This window comes from Balaenoptera physalus (genome assembly GCF_965194825.1).
Source record: "Balaenoptera physalus genome assembly, chromosome: 9".
NCBI lineage: Eukaryota > Metazoa > Chordata > Mammalia > Artiodactyla > Balaenopteridae > Balaenoptera > Balaenoptera physalus.
The window spans coordinates 98,208,178-98,221,664 of NC_138888.1; the positions used below are offsets into that span (position 1 = coordinate 98,208,178).

Genomic DNA, 13,487 nt, shown 5'->3' on the forward strand with positions numbered 1-13,487 from the left:
TCTCTTCTCCTTCTGGGACCCCTATAATGTGAATGTTGTTGCGTTTAATGTTGTCCCAGAGGTCTCTTAGGCTGTCTTCATTTCTTTTCATTCTTTTTTCCTTATTGTGTTCCACGGCAGTGAATTCCACCATTCTGTCTTCCAGGTCACTTATCCATTCTTCTGCCTCAGTTATTCTATTGATTCCTTCTAGTGTAGTTTTCATTTCAGTTATTGTATTGTTCACCTCTGTTTGTTTGTTCTTTAATTTTTCTAGGTCTTTGTTAAATATTTCTTGCATCTTCTCTATCTTTGCCTCCATTGTTTTTCCGAGGTCCTGGATCATCTTCACTATCATTATTCTGAATTCTTTTTCTGGAAGGTTGCCTATCTCCACTTCATTTAATTGTTTTTCTGGGGTTTTATCTTGTTCCTTCATCTGGTACATAGTCCTCTGCCTTTTCATCTTGCCTATCTTTCTGTGAATGTGGTTTTTGTTCCACAGGCTTGAGGATTGTAGTTCTTCTTGCTTCTGCTGTCTGTCCTCTGGTGGATGAGGCTATCTAAGAGGCTTGTGCAGGTTTCCTGATGGGAGGGACTGGTGGTGGGCTACAGCTGTTTCTTGACCTGGATTTTCCCATGCCATTCTCCCTCACAGACAGTTTATAGCTTTAAAGTGTTTTCACCAAAATTAAACATATTATGGCTGTGGATGCATAAAAGACTGGTTTCTTCACCTATAGTGTACTTTTATTAATGTGACCCAAGAGATAAAGTCACCTTGTTTCCTAAATTTCCTAGTTTCCTTAATTGATACATTTGGACTAGATGATCAGAGTGAGTGGTGTAAACGGGGGAATGTTGTCCCTTTCATCATCTAGCCAATGGGCACAATACTGTCTATTTCTTAAGATTGTTGTGAGGATGCAGTGAGTTAGTGGATTGGCCTACTTTAAGCAGCCAATAAAAGGTAACTTTTTAAATATTTTGATTATTATTTATTTTTGGCTGCATTGGGTCTTCATTGCTGTGCACGGGCTTTCTCTAGTCGTGTCGAGCGGTGGCTACTCTTCATTGCAGCGTGTGCAGGCTTCTCATTGCGTTGGCTTCTCTTGTTGCAGAGCACAGGCTCTAGGCACGCGGGCTTCAGCAGTTGTGGCACGGGGGCTCAGTAGTTGTGGCTCGCGGGCTCTAGAGCACAGGTTCAGTAGCTGTGGTGCACGGGCTTAGTTGCTCCGCGGCATGTGGGATCTTCCCGGAGCAGGGCTCCAACCCGTGTCCTCTGCATTGGCAGGCGGATTCTTAACCACTGCATCACCAGGGAAGTCCCAAAAGGGAACTTTTATTATTACAGTTGTTTGGAAGATCACAGTTACTTTCAGCAGCTCCATTGTAGTTCTGGATTATGGTAAACAAACATTACCTGATATATATATATATATATATATTTTTTTTTTTTTGGTATGATTCCATTTATATGATATGTCTAGAATAGGCAAATCCATAGAGACAAAGTTGATTGGTATTTGCCAGAGGCTGGCAGAGGGGGGAATAGGGAGTAACCTTTAATTAAGGGGTATGGGCTTTTTTTGGGGGGGGGGTTGATGAAAATGTTCTGGAATTAAATAGTGATGATAGTTGTGCAACCTTGTGAATTTACTAAAAACCACTGAATTGTACATTTTAAAAGGGTAAATTATATCATAAAAAAGCAAACGTGTATATATATGTACGTATATATGTGTATATATAAAATGGCAGAAAACAGGAGTGACAGCCAGAGGTCAGGGTCCTGTTACTAGGCACCATCCTCAGCCCTGCCCATGCCTGGGCACAGCAGTGGGACACCCCTGCCCCCACTCTCACTGACCAGCCATGAGAACTGAGTCATCACCTGATTTTTTAAATATAAAATATATTTTAGGAAGATCTCCTTTAAACTGTATTGCATCGTTATTTTTTCTTTTTTACAAATAAGCCTTTATTTTGGAATAACTTTAGATTTATAGAAAAGTTGTGAAGATAGGTAAGAGTCCCATATATGCCTCACCTAGTGTGTTTCCCCGGATGTTATCATCCTGCATTACCACAGAACATTTATCAAAACTAAGAAACCAGCATTGGTTGTTACTGTTAATCTCCAGACTTTATTCAGATTTCGCCAGTTTTTTCTACTAATGGCCTTTTTTCTGTCCCAGGACCCAATCCAAGACACCACTGTGTGATTAATTTTAAAAACTCAGTTGTTGGGAGTTTATATTTACATCTCTGCTATACTTCATCATTTTGTTGAGATAATTGTGAATTTAGAGCCTGCTACCTAGCATGTTAAATAAAAATGTGGGCTTTGTCATTTACACATCTAATATTTTATGTTTCTGTAGTTTTACTTAAATTATTGATAAGTACTAAACAAACCAGGTCCCAAAACAGGGAACTGTGGTATTGCACTAGAGAACTGCTATTTAATTTTGATGGTCTCGCCAATTGCAAATTCACTTAATAATACTGTAATCTATGCCATACTTTACCATTTTAATCACAAGGTAATCATAATGAAAATTGTATCAAATGTTTGGTTAAAGCAAGGTGAAGTAGGTGATATAGCTTTAAATTTACTTCCCCTTTTTGAGCAGACGAAAAAAATTTGCTCTGCCACTTAATAAGGTCATGGTGGGAGTAAAGTCTTTGTGTAAGGAATTTACATTTTCTGTTTTAACCAATCATGGTTTCCCTAAAAGAGTTCAGGTAGTTTGGGCTTTCTGTCAAACTTTACCACATATACAGTTTGGATACTGCCTTTAGCACAATCTCTTTTGAGACATTGCATAAAGTGTAGGTTATTGCTTGTGCAAAGCCAAATAGACTTTAAAATAGACATTGTCAAAAGTAGGTAGTTTTGTTTGTTCTAGTGAGAGAACTGGCAGCAAAAGACAAGACAGCGTAGTATGATCGTGCCAGTGTGGTTTCCATAGGTTAAGCGACGGGTGGCTACTTTAAAAAAAAAAAAAATTCCACGTGGTTAAATTCTCAGTAAAATCATGTGGTCGCGAGAATACCCTAGTTGGCGTTGCACTAGCAGGGTTACCGCATAAGCGGTCTGAGTTTGAGTTCCAGTGCTGTCTGGAGCCACCCAAGCGGAGGATGTGGTCCTCTCAGCCTGCTGGTGAGGGCATCTCGCAACATCTTCTGAGGCCTAGGTTGTAACCGTTTAGATGTAAGGAGTGCAGCTATGTCATCGCAACAGAGCAAGGGCCTGACCCAGACTTGACCTGTAGCCCCTCACTTTAGCTATTGTCCTACCTTCCTGATTGACCCTTTGGACTTCTCTGTTTAGCCTCCTACAGGATTCTGTGTAGAAACTGGCAACTCAGTAAACGTCTGATGATAAATGAGGTGGTTTTTATTCAGTCATGGTTGGGTATAGAAAACATTTTCTCATACTGTCTTTATGTTGAGGTTAGGGAATGCATCTCTTGGAACTCAATTTCTCATATTTTATATAACTCCTTATAGGTGTTTTTCTTCAAAGCTCTGATAACTGTCTCTGAAGTTTGTTAAACTGCCCCCCCCCGCCCCTGCTTGAGGTTGTTCTGTGTGACATTGGAAATAAAATCAGTAAGTTTCTTTTCATTGTTTGAAACACTGCATGCCTGCACACACGCACACAGTCTGATCTTGTATTAAATACAGTATAATCTAGAAATGTTTCCTTTTAAAGTTAGGCAGTGTGTTTTTTATGTATATTTATGCATTTTAAAATTTCAATTGCCCATGTATTAACAGGGTATAGACCAACTCTAAAAGAGAATTCAAAGAGCAACCAACATAAGACTAAAAATGAATTAATTATGAGGCACTGGATTTTAAAAAATAGTTGTTTAGTCTAGCAAACACTTGAAAAGCATAGCAGCTCCATAAATGCTTAGCATGAAATGGTCTACAAAGGGTGGGAGTGGGAACTGAAGGTTAAGCCAAAAGAAACAGATTGTTTAGGAGGGATGGAGAGACTTTTTATCCAGTGTAGGCCCTCTGGGTAAGGAAAGGAGGACCTTTCTTTAGGAGGAAAAAACCCACTTGGAAGTGACAGAAAGGCATTGGGAAGTCAGAATACCTGAGATCCATGCTCAACAGCAACTTGGAATTACATTTTAATCACATCACTGAAGTTACAGCATAGGAAGAGAACAGTAAGACTTGTTTTTAAAAGCTTTTTAGAAAATTTACTTTGAGGAATACACAGATGTAAAAGAATCCTAATGTATTGGAGGCTTTCCCATCAGGGAGTAGTGCTATTCAAACAGATTAGTCTTTTCCAAACTTTTTTGATTGGGATCCACAGTAAGAAATATATTTTCTATTGTAATACAGTACAAACACACATCGTATTTCATTGCACCTAAGATGTTTTAAATTGGAAGTCACAAATGCTGCCAATTATGATTGTAAGATATTATTGATTATAGGACATACACCAACTGAGAGATGATAAATATAGAAAAAATATGCATCTTAAAATTGATGAACTATAATGTGTATATGAATTACTGAAACAAAAGTTTCAGAGAATAGTACTTACTATGTATGACAAAAAATTAATTTCATGACCTGATAATGAATTGCAGCCAGCAGTTTGAGAAATGTTGATCTAGGTCAGAGACAGTCAAAAGTGAGGTTCTAGGACTTCCCTGGTGGTGGTTCAGTGGTTAAGACTCCATGCTCCCAACTCAGTGGGCGCGGGTTCGAACCCTGGGCAAGGAAGATCCTGCATGCTGCGTGGCACGGCCAAAAAAAACAAAAAGCAATGTTCTAGATCAAAAGAGTTGCATTTTTTTTTTATTTTTAATCGTTTATTTTTTGGCTGCGTTGGGTCTTTGTTGCTGCACGCGGGCTTTCTCTAGTTGCGATGAGCAGGGGCTACTCTTCGTTGCGGTGCACGGGCTTCTCATTGCGGTGGCTTCTCTTGTTGCGGAGCACGGGCTCTAGGCACGTGGACTTCGGTAGTTGTGGCACGCGGGCTCAGTTGTTGTGGCTCGGAGGCTCTAGAGTGCAGGCTCAGTAGTTGTGGCGCACGGGCTTAGTTGCTCCGCAGCATGTGGGACCTTCCTGGACCAGGGCTTGAACCCGTGTCCCCTGCACTGGCAGGCGGATTCTTAACAACTGCGCCACCAGGGAAGCCCCAAGAGTTGCATTCTTTCTCTATGGCATGAAAGTATAGGATCTCAATCTATATACTTGTCCACAGGCATTCAAGTAGGCCCAAAGTTTACATTTGAAAAAAATTTGGTCTTGCCCACAAATCATCATAGTTCACCTCTCATTGGAAGTTGGAATAGCTTTTAGACTTGAATTTCTGTAACAGAATGAGTTCACTTTTCTGCACAACTGAACTGCTCTAGTACTTCAACAATACAAATTATTTGTATTCTAGGTTCCTGAGCCAGCACACACTGTAAAATTAATTACAGTTTTGTTTCTGCCACAAGCCACTGAGACAATAGATATTTATGAAGGCAAGCCAGTGACTCTCACAGTTGGCTGAGCATCAGAGTAACCTATGGAGCTTGTTAAATATAGATGCCAAGACATTACCAGGGCAACTGAATCAGAATTGCTTGTGATAAAGCTTGGCCATCTACTTTTACAAGCTCTATTGGGAATTCTGATGTCCAACTAGGTTTAAGAATCATTGTTCAGGGACTTCCTTGGTGGTGCAGTGGTTGAGAATCTGCCTGCCAATGCAGGGGACACGGGTTCGATCCCTGGTCTGGGAAGATCCCCATTCCACGGAGCAACTAAGCCCGTGCGCCACAACTACTGAGCCTGCGCTCTAGAGCCCGCGAGGCACAACTACTGAACCCATGTGCCACAACTGCTGAAGCCCATGCACCTAGAGCCCATGCTGTGCAACAAGAGAAGCCACCACAATGAGAAGCCTGCGCACCACAACGAAGAGTAGCCCCCGCTCGCCGCAACTAGAGAAAAGCCCACGTACGGCAATGAAGACCCACTGCAACCAAAATATAAATAAAAATTAAAAAAAAAAAAAGAATCATTGTTCAAGGGCTTGCCAATCATACATACTTCCTTTAGAGTTTTAACAGCCTTATTGATATATGTCACATACTATAAAATTCACGCTTTTAAATTAAGTGTACAACTCAATGGTCTTTAGTATGTTCACAAAATTGTACAACCATCAGCATAGTCATGTTTCAGAGCATATTCATCACCTTAAAAACAGGTGCCCTTTTAAAGGGCAAAGATGCTACTCAGAAGCTTCCCTTTACAATTCACTGGGTCAGTTTGCACGCCAGCCTCAGGCCTAGACCAAATGCTGGGGGGCTGCAGTGACCAAGATTAGGTTAAACTAATGAAGAGTTTTGGTGCCTGGGGCTGTGGAAGGAAAGAGAGTGAACAAAATCATGGTTCTTTTGGCAAGGAAGAGGGCAGTGCACAGACATGGTTATTGGGAAGACAATCAGCAGTGTTCCTTAGTATCTCCAATTCTTTATTCTCTTGTCTCTAGTACAGGAACTGCTTTATCATGGGGTAAAGTACGATAATCCATGTCAAGCCCTTAACTTCATATCTGACACACAGTAAACATTATTAGGTAGTAGCTACTCTTATCTTTTATAAAATCACTAATGAAAAGCATTATTTTCCATTAGGGGTCATCTGATAAGTTTCTCTTAAATTTTAGTAGTAGGAAAAATTTTTCTCCTGGTCCCCGTGATGGAACAGAAAGAACTGGCATTTAACGTTTAAATGTAATTTGCCTTTTCTTCAGCTAATCCTTAAGTTTGAACTGTTCTGTTTTCTTGTCTCAACTATATTTTTAGAAATAAGAAGGGGATAAATTATCAATAAATTAAGCAGGTTTTGGAGTCTGAGATACATATACAAGTCAATTCATTTGGCTTTAAAAAATTGTGATAAGGGGCTTCCCTGGTGGCGCAGTGATTAAGAATCCGCCTGCCAATGCAGGGGATACGGGTTGGAGCCCTGGTCGGGAAAGATCCCACATGCCGTGGAGCAGCTAAGCCCGTGTGCCACATCTACTGAGCCTGAGCTCTAGAGCCCACAAGCCACAACTACGGAAGCCCACGTGCCTAGAGCCTGTGCTCCACAAGAGAAGCCACTGCAATGAGAAGCCCGCAGACCGCAACAAAGAGTAGCCCCTGCTCGCTGCAAGTAGAGAAAGCCCGCGCAGCAATGAAGACCCAACGCAGCCTAAAATAAATAAATAATTAATAATAAATAAATAGTGATAAAATACAATATAAAATTTAACATCTTAACCATTTTTAAGTGTAAAGTGGCATTAAATACACTCACATTGTTGTGCAACCATTAACACCATCCTCCTCCAGAACTCTTTTTCATTTTGCAAAACTGCGCTCTATCAAACAATAGCTCCCCATTCCTCCATCCCCCCAACTCCTGGCAACCTCCTTTCTAGTTTGTCTCTGTAAATTTGACTACGCTAAGTAGTAGAGTGGAATCATACACTTAGCATAATGTCCTCAAAGTTCATCCAAGTTGTAGTGTGTCAGAATTTGCTTCCTTTTAAAGGCTGAAAAATATTCCATTGTATTTATATACATTGTTTATCCATACATCTGTTGACGGACACTTAGGTTGCTTCCACCTTTGGCTGTTGTGAATAATGCTACTATGAACATGACCCTTGAACTGGTCTTCAACCCTGCTTTCAATTCTTTTGAATATATACCTAGGTGTGGAATTTCTGGATCATATGGTAACTCTACTTTTTATTTTGGGGGGAACTGTCATACTGTTTTCCAAAGTGGCTACACCATTTTACGTTTCCACCAGCAGTTCTAAGTGTTCTAATTTCTCCACAGCGTTCTCAACATTTGCTATTTTCTGATTATTTGTTAACAGCCATCCTAACAGGTGTGAGATGGTATCTCTTGTGGTTTTTGTTTTGTTTCGTTTTTTGACCACAATGTGCCGCATGTGAGATCTTAGTTCCCCGACCAGGGATTGAACTCGTGCCCCCTGCAGTGGAAGCATGGAGTCTTAACCACTGGACTGCCAGGGAAGTCCCTCATTGTGGTTTTGATTTGCATTTTCCTAATGACTACTGATGTTGAGCATCTTTTCATGTGGTTATTGGCCATTTGCATATCTTCTTTGGAGCAATGTCTATTTAAGTCTTTTGCCCATTTTACTTTTAAATTTTTATTATTTTTTTGCCACATCGAGTGGCTTTCAGGACCAGTGATGGAACCCGGGCCCCGGCAATGAAAGCGCTGAGTCCTAACCACTGGACTGCCAGGGAATTCCCTCGATTGTGTCTTTAATCTGGCTTTTAAAGTAGGAAATACTAAATTTCTGCTTAATAAATAAAATGAATGTAAAAAATAAGCTTTAATATCATATTAGGAGCAGTGAAAAGCAGAAATAACAGTACAGAAAGATAGAGAGGAAATGAAGCTGAAGAGAATGTGAAAAAAGAAGAGTGAGGGAGACAGAATGGCAAACACAAAAGTATGCAGTTCTTAGTTTGTGTCAAATCTTTTTTTTTAAATATTTGTTTTATTTATTTGTTTTATTTTTTTGGCTGCGTCGGGTGTTTTATATTTTAATTTATTTATTTTATTTATTTATTTTTTGGCTGTGTTGGGTCTTCGCTGCTGCACGCAGGCTTTCTCTAGGTGTGGTGAGCAGGGGCTACTCTTCGTTGTGGTGTGCGGGCTTCTCATTGCAGTGGCTTCTCTTGTTGCGGAGCACGGGCTCTAGGCGCACGGGCTTCAGTAGTTGCGGCACGCGGGCTCAGTAGTTGTGGCTCGCGGGCTCTAGAGCACAGGCTCAGTAGCTGTGGTGCACGGGCTTAGTTGCTCCGTGGCATGTGGGATCTTCCCGGACCAGGGCTCGAACCCGTGTCCCCTGCATTGGCAGGCGGATTCTTAACCACTGTACCACCAGGGAAGCCCTGCGTCAGGGTCTTAGTTGCAGCACACAGGATCTTTTGTTGCGGCACGCAGGATCTTTCATTGCAGCACGCGGGCTTCTCTCTAGTTGTGGTGTGTGGGTTTTTTTCTCTCTCTGGTTGTGGTGCGTGGGCTCCAGAGTGCTTGGGCTCTGTAGCTTGCAGCACACGGGCTCTCTTGTTGAGGTGCGTGAGCTCAGTAGTTGTGGCATGCAGGCTTAGTTGCCCTGCAGCAATGTGGGATCTTAGTTCCCCGACCAAGGATCGAATCTTTTTATCCCATTTAATTATTCAGTTAAGTTTTAGTTTTGCCATCTCTTGTCTTTAGTAATAGTCATTCATTCATTCATTCATTCAAAAAAGTTATGTCCTGAGTGTCTGTAACTTTGGTGTTGCCCGCATTGAAGAGGTTTATATGTTGATAAGAGGTTAAGGTAAGACAGATACTAAAAATTAAGGTGGATGAAGTTAAGCGCAACAGAAGATTGTGAAGAGGGAGCCTGGGAAACAGTTTATTGTCACTGTGTGCCTTCCAGCATAAGCAGCTCTGCCAGCTCTGAACGAACCCTGACCACTTCTCCTGAACAGGGCATTCTTCTAGGAGTTGAAATTTCTGAAGGGGAAAAGCCTTGGCTATTCCAATCGAGGCTGAAACTCAAAGATGACAAAATCTTTTATTTTTATTTATTTATTTTAAAGATTTTTTTTTGATGTGGACCATTTTAAAAGTCCTTGTTACAATATTGCTTCTGTTTCATGTTTTTTGGCCCCAAGGCATGTGGGATCTTAGCTCCCCGACCAGGCATCAAACCCACACCGCCTGCATTGGAAGGCGAAGTCTTAACAATTGGACCGTTAGGGAAGTCCCTGACAAAATATTTGAAAACAATCAGTAATAAATTTAAAACTCTTGGCTATAAGGTAACTTCATAATTCAAGGCCGTGATGGTTTAATTTAGCATAGGTCCCTATCTTCATCTTCCCTCCCTCTCCACTCAACCAATGATTTGACAGATGCTTAGTGTTTCTCAGTCATTTCCTCTTTTTAATTTTTGTGTTCCTGTTGAAATGAACTTTAGTATGTGCCCAGCTTTTCAAACTACCAGGCAGTGTGGTCTGTGGTGGGTGCTGGAAATCACAAGGCCGACTGCTGTTGGAGGCTATTATCATTGTTGGGGGATTTCTATGAAGTAACTGTACTGAGTAAGGTTACATTTTTAGCTGATTTTTCCTAGGGTGTCATAGCCTGTAGTGCTTCTGGCTGGCAGCACCAGGAGGTAGGCTGTTTTGAAATATTCCTTTAAGTGAGATAATTTTGTATAGTCCTTATTTTTTAAATAATTTAATTTAATTTAATTCAGTTGGCTGCACCGCATGGCTTGCGGGATCTTAGTTCCCTGACCAGAGATCCAACCCAGGCCCCCTGCAGTGGAAGTGCAGAGTCCTAACCACTGGACTGCCAGGGAAGTCCCGACAGAGTCCTTGTGAGTAGGCAAATCTGCAGGCTGAGATATTTTTTTCAGGTTTAGTTTTGGTTCCACCATATCTCTCTCTGATGAACACTGCCCAAACTTATATTAATAGCATTAGAGCACCTGAAAGAAAGAGTATAAATCAAGAGTTTATAACTAGGGCTTCCCTGGTGGTGCAGTGGTTGAGAATCTGCCTGCCAATGCAGGGGACACAGGTTCGAGCCCTGGTCCGGGAAGATCCCACATGCCGCGGAGCAACTGGGCCCGTGAGCCACAACTACTGAGCCTGCGCGTCTGGAGCCTGTGCTCCGCAACAAGAGAGGCCGCGATAGTGAGAGGCCCGGGCACCGCGATGAAGAGTGGCCCCCGCTCACCGCAACTAGAGGAAGCCCACGCACAGAAACGAAGACCCAACACAGCCATAAATAAATAAATTAAAAAACAAAACAAACAAAAAAACCCCGAAACTCACAGCTCTCACGGTGTGCCTTTAAAAAAAAGTTTATAACTATTTTTTCACATACACAAAAAAGCACAATTATAATCTCTCTCCTATTCATAAATTAACGACAAAGCTATAATAACCTAATAAGGTTATTTTAACAGGTGCTAAGTAGAAATACATCTTGGCGCAGAGCCGCCGCCTTGATGACGTGCTGGGATGGCTGCCAGGAGCCCGCTGCCTGTGGCTCGCTGGCCCCAGGAGGGGGATTTGGGGGGACGTTCCTAGCAGCTGTCGAAACCATTTGTTTCGGGGCTCCTCCCTGTTTCTCCCCTGCTCGGCACTGGCTGCCAATGTACGCTTTTCCTTGGTGGAACGGAAGGATGCCTCCAAACGGGCAGACGAGCTCCAAGACCGAGCGAAGTCCACCGGTGTGCAGCCGGCAAACTACTTTTTTGAGCACGAAGTGCTGTTTGGGCATTTTGCCAATTGGTTCTGACGTGTGTCTGACATTGAGGACCGTTTGTGTTGGGAAGCGCACTTAGAGAAAGCTAGCTTGATGAAATACTGTTTTCAGAATTCTGACCCTGAGAGAACAAAAATATGCCTAGGAGAAAGCTTGAAGTTAACTCTTATCATGTCCTTAAAATACAAAGCCCACTTTGCCTGAGACTTCAGCCTTGGGTTAATTAGTAGAACTTCAGAAGATGTTTGGGTTTATTAAACACGCATCTTGTACCACATTAAAGAGAAATTATGCTATGAGAAAAATGTAAGTTTTTAGAGGTTATGGAATATGTTCATAAGTAAGTTTGCCAGTCAGTAAATGCTGGTATAACAGTTCAATTACTTGTTTCTTGGTTTTGTTAAGGCTTCTGAGGGTTAACAATTGTAATATGTAATTAAAGCTACTAAAAATGATAAGGGAAGCATTTCAGTGCGTAAAGCAAGTAGGATATGTGTTGTCGGCAAAGGAAGGTATAAAGAATGGAGATATTTTTGTTGAGGAAAAGTGATGATAATAATTTTGTCCCAGAGCTGTTTGTTTCTGGATGGGGAAAACTAAGGGATAAATCATATGGATATAAAAAGTGATGAAACGTTTGTGAAAAAAGGGAACTTTGAGAAAAGAATTTTGTACATTGTCAGGAGCGATTTACATTGGATTTAATTAGGTAAATAAACTTTATTACTAATAGTAAGCTGAAAAAAAAAAAGAAATACATCTTATCTCCTATCTATACTCTTGTATTGATTAAAAGTCTTCTATGAATAGCAAGCTATAACTGTCTATCTTCAAGTTTGTCTGTATTACATAAACGTTGATCAGTTTTGGGCAATCTATCCATAGCTGCCTGTCTTTGCTGAGTGGTCTTCACAAATCTGAGCAGATTGATGATGGCAGCAGGTGTCACTCCAGGTATACGACTGGCAGCCCCAATCTAGGAATTAAAACCCCAAGAGAAACATAAATAAGCTATGTCAATTATAAGCAAATCTGTTTTCCTCCTGGTAACAATGCATATGTTACAGTTTATAAAATATTTTTAAAACTATTATCTTAATGTATCTTCAAAATAACTCAGAGAGTAGATAAAAGAAATGTGGTTATTATTAATATCTTCATTTTACAAACAGGGGAAACTGAGGCTCAGAGACATTAAAATGAGTTGTCCAACATCATGTAACTAACAGATGTTAGAGTACCTAACCTTTTCTCTTCATTAAACTGATCTAACATCACTGGCACTGTGTTGGGCAACACCCTATAATTAATCTCAGTAATATTTCTGTGTAATATTTCTCAGTAATATTTCTGTGGTATATTTTTACAGTGAAATGTATGAATTATTCACTCCAAGTGGTATAAAGACCTCATATCAGTTCAGGTCTGTTTTGCCACCAAATGAGTCTGTAGCAAACGTCTGCCAGAGCTTTTTGTATTCTAGAATTTTGGATAAGAGGTGAACTCCGATGACCAGTTCTGTGCAATTCAATTTTCTGTGATAATGTAAATTTTCTATAACATTTGCACAGTAAAAATGCACTGTCCAATATGGTAGCCAATAGCCTATTGTGGCTACTGAGCACTTGAAATGGGGCTAGTATGAGTGAAGAGTTGGATTTTTAATTTTATTTAATTTTAATTAATGTCAATGGTCGCCTTTGGCTAATGGCTATCGTATTGGGCAGTGCAGCCCGTGACTATCCACAAAAACATAACCCAATATGAATAGGATACAGTTATAAAACTTAAAGCCTCTCTGCCCACTTTCCACAATGATATTACTAAGAACACCATGTTAAGTTCATGAACACCATGAAATCACTCCTCCCTTTAAAAATCATTTTTTTTCAAAAAATTCTGCAGACTATGGTTTTGTTAAGTGCCCCTTTACTTTTATGAACCATTACCAAAACCAAAACCAAAACAAACACAACCCACTGCCCATTAAACTATGATACACCATCAATTTTTAAGATACAACTCAGTTTCAGAGATGTGAAAATGTGTCTCAGAATCAATAAACATAGCCTACCAGTCTTTAAATATTTGTTATTACAAGTCCAATATTATATACTATGAAGTTTTTACCAGATGTTTACAGCTGGGCGCACATGCACTCACGCA

General features: G+C 40.6%; 1 protein-coding gene across 1 annotated transcript in view; it reads right to left on the reverse strand.

Moving 5' to 3' along the window:
* Positions 1 to 1,868: 1,868 nt before the first annotated feature.
* MTO1 (mitochondrial tRNA translation optimization 1) overlaps positions 1,869 to 13,487 on the reverse strand; it is a 32,162-nt gene continuing 20,543 nt past the window's right edge. Inside the window, exon 12 of the mRNA XM_082474202.1 lies at positions 1,869 to 12,297. Within this exon, the coding sequence (XP_082330328.1) occupies positions 12,136 to 12,297 (162 nt within the window). The 3' untranslated portion in view covers positions 1,869 to 12,135. The remainder of the gene's footprint in view (positions 12,298 to 13,487) is intronic.